Source organism: Neltuma alba, unplaced genomic scaffold (assembly GCF_004799145.2).
Source record: "Neltuma alba isolate B1F8T4 unplaced genomic scaffold, ASM479914v2 tig00004747_pilon, whole genome shotgun sequence".
In the NCBI taxonomy this organism is placed as follows: Eukaryota; Viridiplantae; Streptophyta; class Magnoliopsida; order Fabales; family Fabaceae; genus Neltuma; species Neltuma alba.
Window position 1 is genome coordinate 18,068 of NW_021633845.1, and position 13,300 is coordinate 31,367.

Here is a 13,300-nt window from a genome sequence, read left to right on the forward strand (position 1 = left end):
ACGAGCTTCTTTGTTTTTTGGGATGGATCAGTCAATAAATTTTACATTATTTTTTTATTACTTTAATTTATCCGTAATATACGTTTGTGAATATAAGTTGTATATAAATTTGAGAAAGAATTCAAATTAAAAATGATGAAATCCATAACCCTTATTTTTCCAAGAATCTCCTAAATACTAGGGCTTCAATTTTGGTGTCCTGAATCTATTTGTTTTGGTCAGTGATATTTATACAACATTCAAGTTAATTAAGAGATTTGCCAAGTGTTTTATCTGAAAAGAAACACATAATCTATTTGATCACGATAAGATCAATAATTTTGAAAACTACTATCCCGAGTCTCGACCAATTTAATTACCGGTTTTCATCATCATCATCTTGTTAAACCGGGGAAGAGGGCAAGATATTATGTGTGTGGTGCATGGCATGTAATCAACTTGCGTCACAGTTTTTGTATCCATGATACGGCCTACATTATTAATCTAGACAATCATCATTGTTTAAGGAAACGCCAAGGTCCTGTTCCCGTTCCCATCCTGCAAGTTCAAGTTAAAAGTACTTTAATTAAACATCACAAATATCTTAATTTAATTAGTACATTTACAAAGGCCAAGCAAATAAGTAGGGTTGCATAATAGATAAACCAAATCAGGCCAAAGCCTAACTCAAATTTTGGTTTGATTTTTGGCCAGACTAGATTTGACATTTTGCGGTTTGGTCCAATTTAATAGCAACTCGAGATTGGGTTGGACTAAACTTGATCCGCCAGATTGATGAACTAGTCTATGTAGTCTAAAACCCTAATTTTTCTTTTGTCTTTTTTTCCTTTTATGGGAGGTAAGATTTTAACATAACAAATACAATTAGGACAATTTATAAAACATGCATATAATCATGTAAAACTTATCCTAAAATATTAAAACTTAATCATAAATATATATATATATATATATAAATCTCTAACCACATTTAAAACAATTATGGATAACATCTAAGTTATAAATTATTGACAAATAAAAAAATCACCCAGCTGGACTAGACCATTATAGCTGGATGGTTTGATCACTTGGTCTAGAACCCAGTCTGGCTTGACCAACCGATTTGATTTGGTTTGGTCCAATTTCATTATATAGCTTATTTGAACTATACTGAATCAGACCGGAACATCCTGTATTGGGTTGGACCACTAGGTTTTTGCACACCTCTACACTTTTATAAGTGCAAGCCAGTTGAGGGGCTTGATTTGATCCCACATTTATTAATTGAGTATAACCTTTCTAAAATATTACCATTAATTATGGGGGGCCCCTGTTAGCAGGGTCAGCTTCCAATTTGAATAATTAAAGAAGGGTATCTTAAAAAATCAACATACTCTTTTTTTAATTAATTTTTTAATGTTTATAAATTAGTTATAAACTCCTATGTTTAGCATACTGAGATGGGTAGTAAGTAATTGATGTGCAAGTATTGGGGAGGGGAAAACAATAATACAAACCTCCAAACACCAGCCAGCATGCGAAGAGCCATATATATGCTCAAAGCAATCCATATCCCAACGAACCCTTTCATCTTATACATCGCGTATTCTATTCCCACGCTCACAATTGAAACCAACACCTGTTCATCCAACAATTAAACAACATCATCGTACTTTCATTAATATTATAATATACATATTTTGCTTATAACTTTGATTATTTTGGTATGATTAAGATAGTAAATAATTAAATAAGGGTACGTGGAACTTGCCAAAGAAGTCGCTGCATATGTAAAATCCGATGCTCCATAGTTGACTCCATCAAACACAAACGCCAATGCATTGATAGGTTGTGTTGCTGCCACAAACTGTTCCATTCAGTTCAGCACAACATTTATTCTCCACACACACAGAGACACAAAGTTTAATAACGTTAAATAAAGTTGAGATGGTGTGTGTGTGTGTGTGTGTGTGTGTGTGTGTGTGTGTGTGTGTGTGTGTGTGTGTGTGTGATATAAGAAACATACAGGGAGGCCTAATCTGATGAGTTGGAGAACCGAAGGGGTTTTGGAGAAGACGACAGCTCCAAAGTACAAACCAATGCCTACTACGAGAGACAGCCCTACTCCCATTACAAAAGTCATCTGCATAATTATATATTAATCCCACTATATTTAATCAATTAATCAATTATTAACTCTTAATTATACAACTCTTCAAAAAGCATTATTACTATACTTACTTGAAGTACTCTTGTGGCTGCTGCTTTGGTCTTCACATAGTCTTTCTCAGCAAACGAACATGCTAGAACTGCCTGTCATCACTCACCCATAAGTAGATATTCATAAGACGTTACCAACATGTTTTATCGAAATCAAGAAAAATCTTAAATTTTACAATAACTAAGGACTATGTCAAAGGAAGTGAAAGGCTTGTTTGGTTACCTGAATAGCAACGGCCAAGCCATCAGCAAGAAGGGAAGTGGTGATCCAAACTTGTTGGCATGTTTGGAAAGCAGCCATGGGAATTGTACCCAACCTTGTTGCTAGTGATGCCGCAAACGTCACACAGAATGTTACTGCTATTACTTTTAACATCAACAACCCTCCTGATGATGATCATCCACACATATTTCAATTCATTTTTTTATGTCTCAAATATGAAAAACAATAATATTATTTAATTGATGTAACATTCTTACCATTTTTAAGAAAGCGGAAAATCTGCAAATCCTTAATACTTGGAGGCAAGAGCTCTACTCTTCTCAGTAATATCAACAACAGAGCCAGTGCCATCAAGTACCTGAAGGAAGGAATTAATTAAGGATCACCGATTTGTAATAAACATATGAAAAATAATTTCTTTGTTGGAGTAAGACAATATTCCTCCAGTTCTAAATATAAAATCCATTTTATAGTGTAAATTAAACTACAAAAGGGGCTTTATATTTAGGATTGGAGGAGTAATATATTATTAGGGGAGAGAGCGGGAGAGGGGGAGAGAGGACTAAGTGAGGCTTACTGTGAGATGACATGTGCAATGGCTGCTCCTTTGAGGCCTAACTTGCAGTAAAATATGAGGAGTGGATCCAATGCCACATTTACGGCATACCCGGACACTAAATAAAAATCAAAACGTACAAATGAATCAAATTAGTTAGAGGCAAAAAGTTGAACGTTTTCTAATTCATATTTAAGCTTTTGATTAAAATTACCATACGGATTTGCCCCCCTTGTTCACATTTAATTTACATGACTCAAATCCTTCTTTTTAAAAATTATGATCAGTTTGAGGTGTTTGTTTAATTTATCATAAATTTTCATTGTTAATTAGTTATTCCAAGTGAAAAAAATAAATACTTTAAACAAAACATGTTAAATTAATTATGAAATATGTACATAAGGAGGGGTTAATAAATATTAGAGGCAAAATATATTGATGTATTACATTTAAGACTAAAACAAACTCCCTTAACTAAAACAAACAAGATAATTGGTTTTCAAAAAAAAAAAAATGGTACCTACCAATAACATATAAGGGAGTTGTGGTGTCCTTGAAGCCTCGGAAGATCCCTTGCATGGACAAAGCTAAAAGGACAGCAGGAGAACCCAGTGCTCTCAGTTTCAAATACTTTTGCGCAAGAATCAACATAGGAGAACCCTAAAAAGTACAAATCATTATATTACCTTATCACACACATATATATATTGAAAAATTAGCTTACACAAATCTTTTTGGGAGAATGACAAAAAAAAAAATGAAATTACCAAATCCCAAATCAGGTTTAGTGACAAGACTTTACTTAGTGTTGACAATACTAAATTTACAAATGACAATAAATTTTTGTTGACATTCCTTATTAGGTATTTACAAATTTTCAGCTTCTTTTTTTGTCATTCTCCCAATCTTTTTTTTTTATCTCACTAAAATCAATATATCATTTATATATGTAGCTAACGATGAAAATATAAAAAACAAGACACTTACTGGTTTGGCACCCATAAGACGTAAAAGAGGTTTTGCAGCAAATATAAGGAGTGATGCTTGGATGAGGCCTAGAATTGTCCCAAATATTAATGCTGTTGATGCTGAAGCTATCTGTTTCCTCTTCTTGCTCTCATTCTTACAACCACTAAATAGACTCTTCCTCATACTGATATTCTTGGTTGCGTTTGTCTTGGTATCTGAGAATGAAATATAAACTTATTAAAGAGACTAAATAAAATTATTCATAAGATTTCACTCGATAATTGAGTATTTTGACATATTTATTAGCTATCCATACGTGGATATGAGCATTGTTCCTTTTTTTTTTTTTCATGTATAACGATTATTCCACTAATCCTATTTATGAGAGAGAGAGAGAGGCGATTTTTCGGTTCTATTTATAATAAGAGTAAAATTGGAAATTTTTAGATTTTAAAGTAGAGTAAATAAAGTTTAAAGTTTTTTTTTTTTTTATCTAGGTGAAACATGTTGTGAAAAAAACTTATAAATTTAATCATCAGAGAAGTATTTGGTATTCAGTATCAGCAACGGATCAAGGTACAAACTCTCACTGCGGACATTCATATGCATGCATAAACTAATGAATGTACACAGAAAGATGAATTCAGCTAGAAAACGATCGCCAAGCTTTGACTGAAACTTTAAAACTCTTTCATTGACTTTTTCTTGGGTGTGTAATAAACTAAAAGAGTTCTTAGATTGGTTCTTCATTCATATATTTATGAAAGATAGATAAATCAAACTGAATTGATCTATCTCAGACCACACACGTACACAAAGAAAGACAAAGGAAAGTACGTACCATGTGTATCAGCATGGTCACACACATCAGAGGGTTTGGTCGAAGAATCTCTGGCTTCAACATTTTCAATGTCGGGAAGCATAATGTTGTTGGCCTCATCATCTACGACACTTTCTTTTGTTGGCTTCTTAAAACGACTGTCGTTGGATTGGTCTTGTGCTATTTTAGTTCCACTGATTTTCTTGAGAGTATCTTCCTCTGCTACAAACGAAGTAGTGATACTGACCAGGGGGAAGATGGTGATCCTTGAAGCTTGGTTGAACAGTGTTATGGACACTCCAGCAGCGGCAAGTTCCACAGGTCCTATTTAATAATATTAACCATCAATCACCAAGAAATATCAAGTTAGACGATTCGTAGGGGAAATTATGTTTAAGGAGCCAGATCGATGTTTAGAAATTTATTAGACTAAAGGATATAATTAAGAAATTGTATTTGATTTTGATGAAGCTTAGGCACGTACCTAAGTGACCTATGAAAGCAGTGTCGATAAGAGAAGCAATGGGGTCGGCAGCCACGGCCAAAGCAGCTGGAAATGCAATTCCCAGTAACTCCCGACCAATTGAATCCATCTTGAACACTTTTCTGCACCCACAACGTTAATCCATTATCCTCAAACACATCAAAACAAGCCCCCACCAACATAAATAATTGGTTACTGCTACTTCTGTTACACACACACACACACAGAGACACAATGTAACGTAGGTGACGAAAAAGATGAATCTATCAATCAATCTAAAGGCAGACAGATGTGGACATGGCGATAAGTTGTTTGTACAAGAACAGTTCTTGACCAAACAGTGGAATGAGGATGATACAATCTCTATATATATAGTAGGAAGGTGTAACTATTATGTACCTTGCATCGTTGAAGAAAACAAGGAGAGGAATCTTCCATTTGTTCTTATTATTATCTGCTGGTTCATGCACAAAACTTCCATGATTGTCTGCCATAAGATTCATCGAGAACAGCTAAATCGCAGAGAACCTCCAGAATCAAATCCAAGTGGAAACTTGTTTCAGATCTCTCAGGTAAAGGAGACAAGAGACAAAGCTAAGCGATCTGCAGAGAGTTCCGAGCTTTTATAAGGGTTAGAAATGGAGGTTCACGCATCATCATGCAGCTGCAAAATAAATATTGAAAGATGAATGCATTTGATGGAACACATAATATAATAAATTTATTGCAGATATTGAAGAGCTAAATATTAGTTGATTATTATCACGAGCTAGAGACAGGGAATAATAACAAAAGATATTGTCCATGTCATGCTTTTAATTAATTAACTAGCTAGTTAAAACCTTCCTCAGCTCTGAGAAGCCCTGATGGCAGCACGTACAGAATAATAAGTTGCTTCATAGTGAAGTAAAAATTAAAAATTAAAGGTATTATTATATGCATATACTTTAGATTTAGATTTTATTTTAATTCGGAGGAAAACATATATTAGTATGAAAAATTAGTTGGTTTTAAAAAAGAGCCATGTACATATGAAACCAGAGAAGTAGAAGGTCTATGAGGATCTCCCCAAGCATGCAATGCCTTTTTGGGGGCTCTAAGCATCTCGCTATAACTAATGAGAGATTATATTTTTGGCCTTAACTAATGAGAGATTGTTAAACTATTAACTCTATATGAAAATAAAAAGGGATTTTCGACTTTGCCCATATTCAAATCTGTGTTAGAAAAAATAATGAAATTTATTACGCTTTCTAACAATCTCTCACATATTTTTAATAGGAGTAACGTTAGAAAAATATAGTAAAGATAGAAATGGCAACTAAGGAGTTCATAAGAAAGCCAATATCAAATTCTTTCAGTGCGGGAACAATTTGGGGACTTAATAAAGAACAGGACAATTTAGGGTATATTTTTCATAAGTTCCTAATTTACTAGCTATCTACTAATTATATCAGGAAAATCCGGCTCGTTTTATGAAGCTAGGAGACAAAACTTTATGTTTGGTGTTTTCCTAAGTTGAATCTCGACTTGAAATATTGATGTATCCAATGCAAACTCAAGTTTTGATAAAATTATCATCTAATAAAAAAGGATTTAAACATTACACTTGTCGAATTGGTATCAACCATTGCCCTGTTTGTCATTACTATTAAAATTACTTATAAACACGTTTTACGTAAATCGAAACAAAACGCTTTTTATATATTTACCTCGTATTTCATAAATCATGATTGAAAAACTACTTACAAACTATTCCAAACATACCCTATATATACTTGCTTTGACGGAGACATAAATTAAAGAATCAAAGGATCCATGCATGAACAGAAGATTACCCAACGGGACATGGGGATGCTCAAAACATAAGAAAAATTAAAAATATTTTTTAAATATAATGATCATGTCCCCAAAACAAACCAAACACACACACATGTTGTCTTTTAAAGGAAATCCAAAAGAGTGCAAAAAAACCCAAAAATACTTTTTTTAAATAATGCATGCGTCTGTGTGTGTGTGTGTGTCTGTGACACACACAAATAAATTTTCCCCAGTTGCATCCTGATACTGAAATATTGGAAGGGTTCGATTGATGAACTGTGATGTCCAACAACTACATATGGAGCCACGCAGAGATAAACCTATATTAATGGTGTTCGATGCACAACTCCATAATTTATTTATATTATTTGAATATGTTTGGCCACACAAAACGTTAAAATCGATATGAACCCCTGATTTGAATTTCACGGCTAGGAGTTTTAACTGGTGCAGGTCTTGATTATAACTTCCAATATATATATATGTATGTATATCTACACACACACAATAAGGCAGAGACATAAGCACATACATAATTATGTAGTAATATATAATTTACCTAATTTGATCTCCACATGCATATATATATATATATAGTGATTTGAATCCAATATAAAAACGTACTGAGAGCAAGCATATAATTAATGAAAGGCTAAGGAAAAGAGGAAATAGAAAACCGATAATATTATTCTCAGATTTGCAGCTTCATCGATCTCCTGAAAGATTCGAATTTGTCTTTATGGGAGACGGCTTCTATGCAGTGTTACATTATAGCAGAAGCAATTAGACCCATCAAGATTCTACGGATTTATTGCTTTCTATTTTGGCTATCGAAGTTCTAAAAGGCTAGTCATTTTGGGCAATCCATCTAAATCAGGAAAGTTATAGCACGACTTCATCCAAAACCTCTGTGTCAATGTAGAGAGCAAAAATAATACTCCTTCAATCTTTAATATCAGACCTATTTAACTAATTTGATTAGATTAATAAAATTAGGTAATTAGTTTATTATAAGAAATATAATATGTTTTTTTTAAAACATCATAATTATCTTTCTTAATATTCTCTTTTTCATTTTTACGTGATTATGGTCGAGGAAATATTAATAAGGATAATTTATTAAAAATTAATAAATATGAAAAATATATCTTATATTTATGACTAAGATTAACTCAATAATTAGGTCCTACATTAAGAACCGAAGGAGTATAGCCAAATAAATTAAAAAATTGATAAAAGTTGTCTTTGGTCTTTTAATTTTACACAATTTTATTTTGGTTCTTTAATTTTTATGAATACTTTTTTTCCTAATAATCTTTGAACCAACAGTGGTTTTACAAGAGCAAGAGAAAGGTCTGAATCCCAATCACAGTCTAATGTATAGATATGAAGGAAGGACTTAATAATAATAATGACAACAACAACAATAAAGAAGTAACAAAATTGAGAGCAAACAAATAATTAGAGGCTTACCAAAATAAAAAGGAAGAAATCTTCCAATTTTAGAACTTCTCCTGAAAGATTCAATTTTTGTCTTCATGAAACAACGGTTTGAGCAGTGTAATGTAACATTATAATAACAGAAAGCAATATTGGACCAATAATATGATTCTGCATTTGTTTTCTTCCTATTTGGGCTATCAGAGTTCTAACTAAGTGGTTAATTTTTTTAAAATTTTTTATTTAAATAACTCAACTATGTCACTGGATTTTTCAAATTTATTTGTTTTATTTTATTTTGGCTATCTAATGAATTAGGGTTATTGTTGAAATGCTTTTATTTATTTCTATTTTGGCTCCCTAATTCCTAAAAGGTTATGTTGCGTGAGAGAGATCTCAAAGGGCAAAATGAACAGAAAGTGAATGAATATATAAATACATATAAATAATATTTTTGGTTGGTGACAACCAATCAACCATCTGTTGCAATAATACTACCAAATAATTATACAGATTTGAATATTTTTATGCTTCACATGGAAACATGTAACTACCGGGTCTACAACGTTATTGTCATCATTGAGCTAATATATATATATATATATATATATATATATCACATACATTGGGATATTCTTTAATTTCCTCGCCTAAGGTTTGTTCTTGAAAAACACATGTCCATCTTCATCTTTTATTTTCTTAATTAGAAAATATAGTTATGTAATATAGCCATGTGTGTTTTAGTATAATAATGTTCTTAGGGTAAAGTTTAAATTTGCTGTGGTTATTACCGAACTTTGTTGTAATGAGGGTCGAGTGTAGAACGGAAGATTTAAGCATCAACGAATCTGGATTCAATTGTACATAATATTTATACATATAAATTAAACTAAAATTATGCAAATAATTTCTACATATCATCATCATCATCATCTCCACATACACACTTCTCTATGATGTGCGATTAAACTCCACCTACTGTGAGGGTCGGGCCCAACCGTGGGGGAACAGCTTTAACCACAGTTTAATTTAACAGAAATATATGTACTCCATCTAATTCACAGCATAAATCACTTTAATTAATTTATCAATATGAAAAAACCGTAGTTAACTCATTAAGTATGTCCTAAATTGAAATGTTTTCCAACTTTATCCATAATGAATGAGGTTGTTAAAAACAGAGAAAAATATAATGGGTAAATTTAACTGATTAAGTATGTCCTAAATTGAAATGTTTTCCAACTTTGTCTATAATAAGTGAGGTTGTAGAAAATAAAAATAAAAATATAATCGGTACATTTAAATATTAATTATGGAAACAAAAATAAGGATTAATTACTCTCCAAATAATTTATATTTTTGTATCAAGTTATTTTTCTAAAAGTGACTTATATCAGGAAGGAGCAGATGTATAGTCAATGTCATTAATTTCAAAACTCTATATCAAGAAGATTGGAACTATAAACAATAATTATGCCTTTTCTTTTCTTTTGTGGCTTTTTTTTTTTTTAAAAACGATTGTATGGGTCTCACTCAAGTGATAAAAGATTACGTGGCCCCCCAAACCCCCCCCCCCCAAAAAAAAGAGAGAGGTGAGATTAGAATAGAGGTCAAGGATTATTTAATCCCCCCTTCATGTATAGGGAAAAAGTTAACTAAAAACGCATTCCCCTCATATATTTCAGCGCGAAAAGAAAATTAAATCATCCCTTCTTTACTATTTTAATTGATTTATTTAATTTATTATTTAAAAATTACGATTCAAAATTATATCTTGTTAGATTTAAATTTTTCTATAAATGTTTCAATAATTTTCAAATTTATATTAGTATTATACCTATATTTAAATTAAAATTTTTTAAGATATCAAACAGAATTTGGTTTCTTTACAAAAGTAAAAAATTTCTTCCACTTCATTTTCTCAAATAAAACATGTATTATAAATAATTTGACTATTTTACATAAAATTTAAATTATAATGGACAATGTGAAGATGAGTTGCATTACTTACATAGAAACTGTGAAAATCATGGTGAAAAATATAATTTTATTTATTATATGAGTCACCACTCACCACAAAAAGTTGTGATTATATATAAATGTAATTGTTCTACATGGAAATAGTTTAATTAGATCAAACAAAAAGTGATCATTAGTGACAAATATCTTGGGATTGCTACGAGAATTTTAAACTTCTTCCCTTGCTTGTTGATAAACTAAAACAATACTTGGTGCTAAAACTTTTAATGGTGACCTCGAAAGTTACTTTTTATTAGATATATTATTTTAATAATTATATTGATTAACGACACAAAAATAATATATAAAGGATATGATTACGCTTCACTAATTATTGAGTTATTATTAAAATTCATATGATCATTAATTAGTTGAAGGTGGAAAACAAGAAAGTAGGAAGAAACAATTCATTTGGAATCTCTTCTAGTACCATAATATTGCCAGTGTTGCCCAGATCACAAGCTACAATCATCAATATCAATTATTGTTTTGGTTTTTTTGGACGCATATATTAATAACAATATTTAATACTCTCTCACGTCTTATTTATAAACTTTAAATTTATGAAGGAGTTTGATTCATTTTATAAGTTCTAATTTAGGTTTATCTAAACATTTAATGTATTTTTTTTCAACTTTGCTCTTAATTATTTATTCTGTCTCTTTGTCATAATCTCTCTTATCACATTTTTTCACATATCTCTTTCATTCTTTTTTTTATTTATTATAAGGCATTTTAAAATAAAAATATATTTCTAACTTATTAATTGTTTTTAATTAATTATTCATTATTCGTGAATTAGTTATTTAAAACTTCTAATAAGAACTGGATGAGGTATAAAATAAAAAGGAAAAACATTTTGCAGGTATTTATAGTTTTTCTTAATTTTTAATTTGGTACTTGTGTATTTTTCTCTCCTAAATAAACACTATAATTTTGCTCTTTTAGTATAATTAGCTTTTGAACATAGGCTAACAATACTAATAGAGCAAAGTTACCAATAACGGTATTAACAGAGTAAAATTAGAGTGTTTTAATTAACAAGAAAAAATGTAGAGGTACCAAATTAAAAAATTAAAGAAACTATACGTACTTGCAAAATGGTTTTTCCAAATAATAAGACTACAATAACACCATTCCTGTTATAATATCAATTGCTATTATTAGCTTAATGTCATTTCACATTAAGCATGGTGATTAACTTGATTATAAATTTTATATTAAACTACTGAGTGAAAAAAACTAAGAAAAATATTTAATATCACTAAAATATATTGGCAGTTGAACTGTTGACAAGTTATGAACAATATAATTTTTTTAATTTCATGTCAATTTTTATATTCTTTCGGTAATTTTTCATATACATCGTTGAGTTTTAATGTGTATCACTTTGTTTTGATTAAATTAAATTTTTTATTGAAAATTCTCCAATATTTCTATAAAATTTAGACGTTAAAAAGATGAGCACAATTTGGTCACACATTTTATGTACTAGCAGCAAAAAAGAAATAGCTATAAGTCGTGGAAGAAGCTATATTTATTGAATGAAAATCTCACAATGAAATTAAGAACATAAATTAAATTAGACAGCTGATAAATAAGAATAATTAATCAAAGCTAATCTGGGTCTGGCCATCACGCACACATATGGAAATTAGGTTGCGTACCTGGTTTCCACAGTATGATAGAGATCTCATCAGGGTCCGAAGAACTTGAACCCTCTTCCTCAGTTCCTTCAACAGACACACACACTCACAATTCCTCTATGCACAAACTCACTCACAACCATAGAAATAATCCTTCAATCTTCTACTTTTGCCCCCTGACCCAACTCCCCCTTCTCTCTTCCTGCGTTCACAGAGAGAGAGGGGGGGGGGGGAGTATATAATTGCAAAGAAAATGAAGATGGCGGACAGGACAAGTAATTAAATTAATCAATAAATATATATACTATATGTATTATAGATACAAAAAACATGTAGTTATTCTCTTATATATCTTTGCTGGTTTATGTAAAACTTCAATAAATGGCATTCATCTAAAGCTTTTTCTCTCTTTTAGAGGTTGTCATTTAGTGAAAACTACTTTCTCTAAAGATTCATATGTCCACCACCAAAGAGTAGTGATAAGCCAGCTAACTAGCTGTAAACATACATGAATTATAATATATTTATATATATTTATATATATAGTTCTACTGTTATAATAGCTTTTCTTGGCGAGTTCAAAAGTTGTGGTGTTGTGGACTACGTAAGAATTCCATTATATATATCTAGAAGGCCCCACGTCGCATAGTTAGGAGTATTCTTGCCTCAAGTTATTTGAGGTGAATAAGTAATGGAAAGAAATTAAAGAGGGGGAAGAAAAAGTATATATGTATATATTATGAGATCCACACAATAAAAGTAAATCTCATTTCTTTTTAAATTATGTGTCTTTCTCTTTGTTTGATTTACGTAAAGTTCATTTCAAAAGATCATCCATGATGATATTATAATGAAACTTTCTTGTGGTGCAATCTGACCTAATTTTTGTGGTTTCAACGTGTAAGCTCACTTCTTTAGCTATATATATATATATATATATATATATATATATATCTATATCTATATTTGCCACTCGTTTAATATCTATCTAACAATTCCACGTCGACGTCAATATTTGTGTCTTGCAAAAACCTACGTGTTCATTAATATTTCTATATATATGTTACAATTATTAACACGGTCATTTTTATAAGTTATAGTACTTTATAAGTATTTAAATATT

At 30.8% G+C, this 13,300-nt stretch overlaps 1 protein-coding gene across 3 annotated transcripts; it reads right to left on the reverse strand.

Moving 5' to 3' along the window:
- Positions 1–217: 217 nt before the first annotated feature.
- Positions 218–12,406, reverse strand: LOC114745670 (protein DETOXIFICATION 43). 3 transcript variants are annotated; one of them, XM_028933834.1, is made up of 15 exons: positions 12,199–12,406; positions 8,546–8,586; positions 5,651–5,854; positions 5,252–5,373; positions 4,789–5,091; positions 3,966–4,162; positions 3,503–3,638; positions 3,000–3,096; positions 2,680–2,780; positions 2,423–2,586; positions 2,221–2,292; positions 2,006–2,122; positions 1,751–1,846; positions 1,497–1,618; positions 218–537 (listed from the first exon to the last, which is right to left on the reverse strand). In XM_028933834.1, exons 3-15 carry the CDS (start codon positions 5,752–5,754, stop codon positions 495–497), a joined length of 1,674 nt encoding a protein of 557 aa, XP_028789667.1. In that variant the 5' UTR covers positions 5,755–5,854; positions 8,546–8,586; positions 12,199–12,406; the 3' UTR covers positions 218–494. The 3 variants fall into 3 exon arrangements, with proteins under 3 accessions (XP_028789667.1, XP_028789668.1, XP_028789669.1); XM_028933835.1 differs by having other exon boundaries at positions 5,651–5,871; XM_028933836.1 differs by lacking the exon at positions 8,546–8,586.
- Positions 12,407–13,300: the final 894 nt, after the last annotated feature.

Excerpts from the sequence above, each read along its gene's own strand:
- LOC114745670 (XM_028933836.1), bottom strand. The coding sequence starts at position 5,754 with ATGAATCTTATGGCAGACAATCATGGAAGTTTTGTGCATGAACCAGCA. Across the intron at positions 1,619-1,750 it reads CATATGCAGCGACTTCTTTG|GTGTTGGTTTCAATTGTGAG; the intron begins GCAAGTTCCACG and ends TTGGATGAACAG. Across the intron at positions 538-1,496 it reads ATGCTGGCTGGTGTTTGGAG|GATGGGAACGGGAACAGGAC; the intron begins GTTTGTATTATT and ends TTGAACTTGCAG.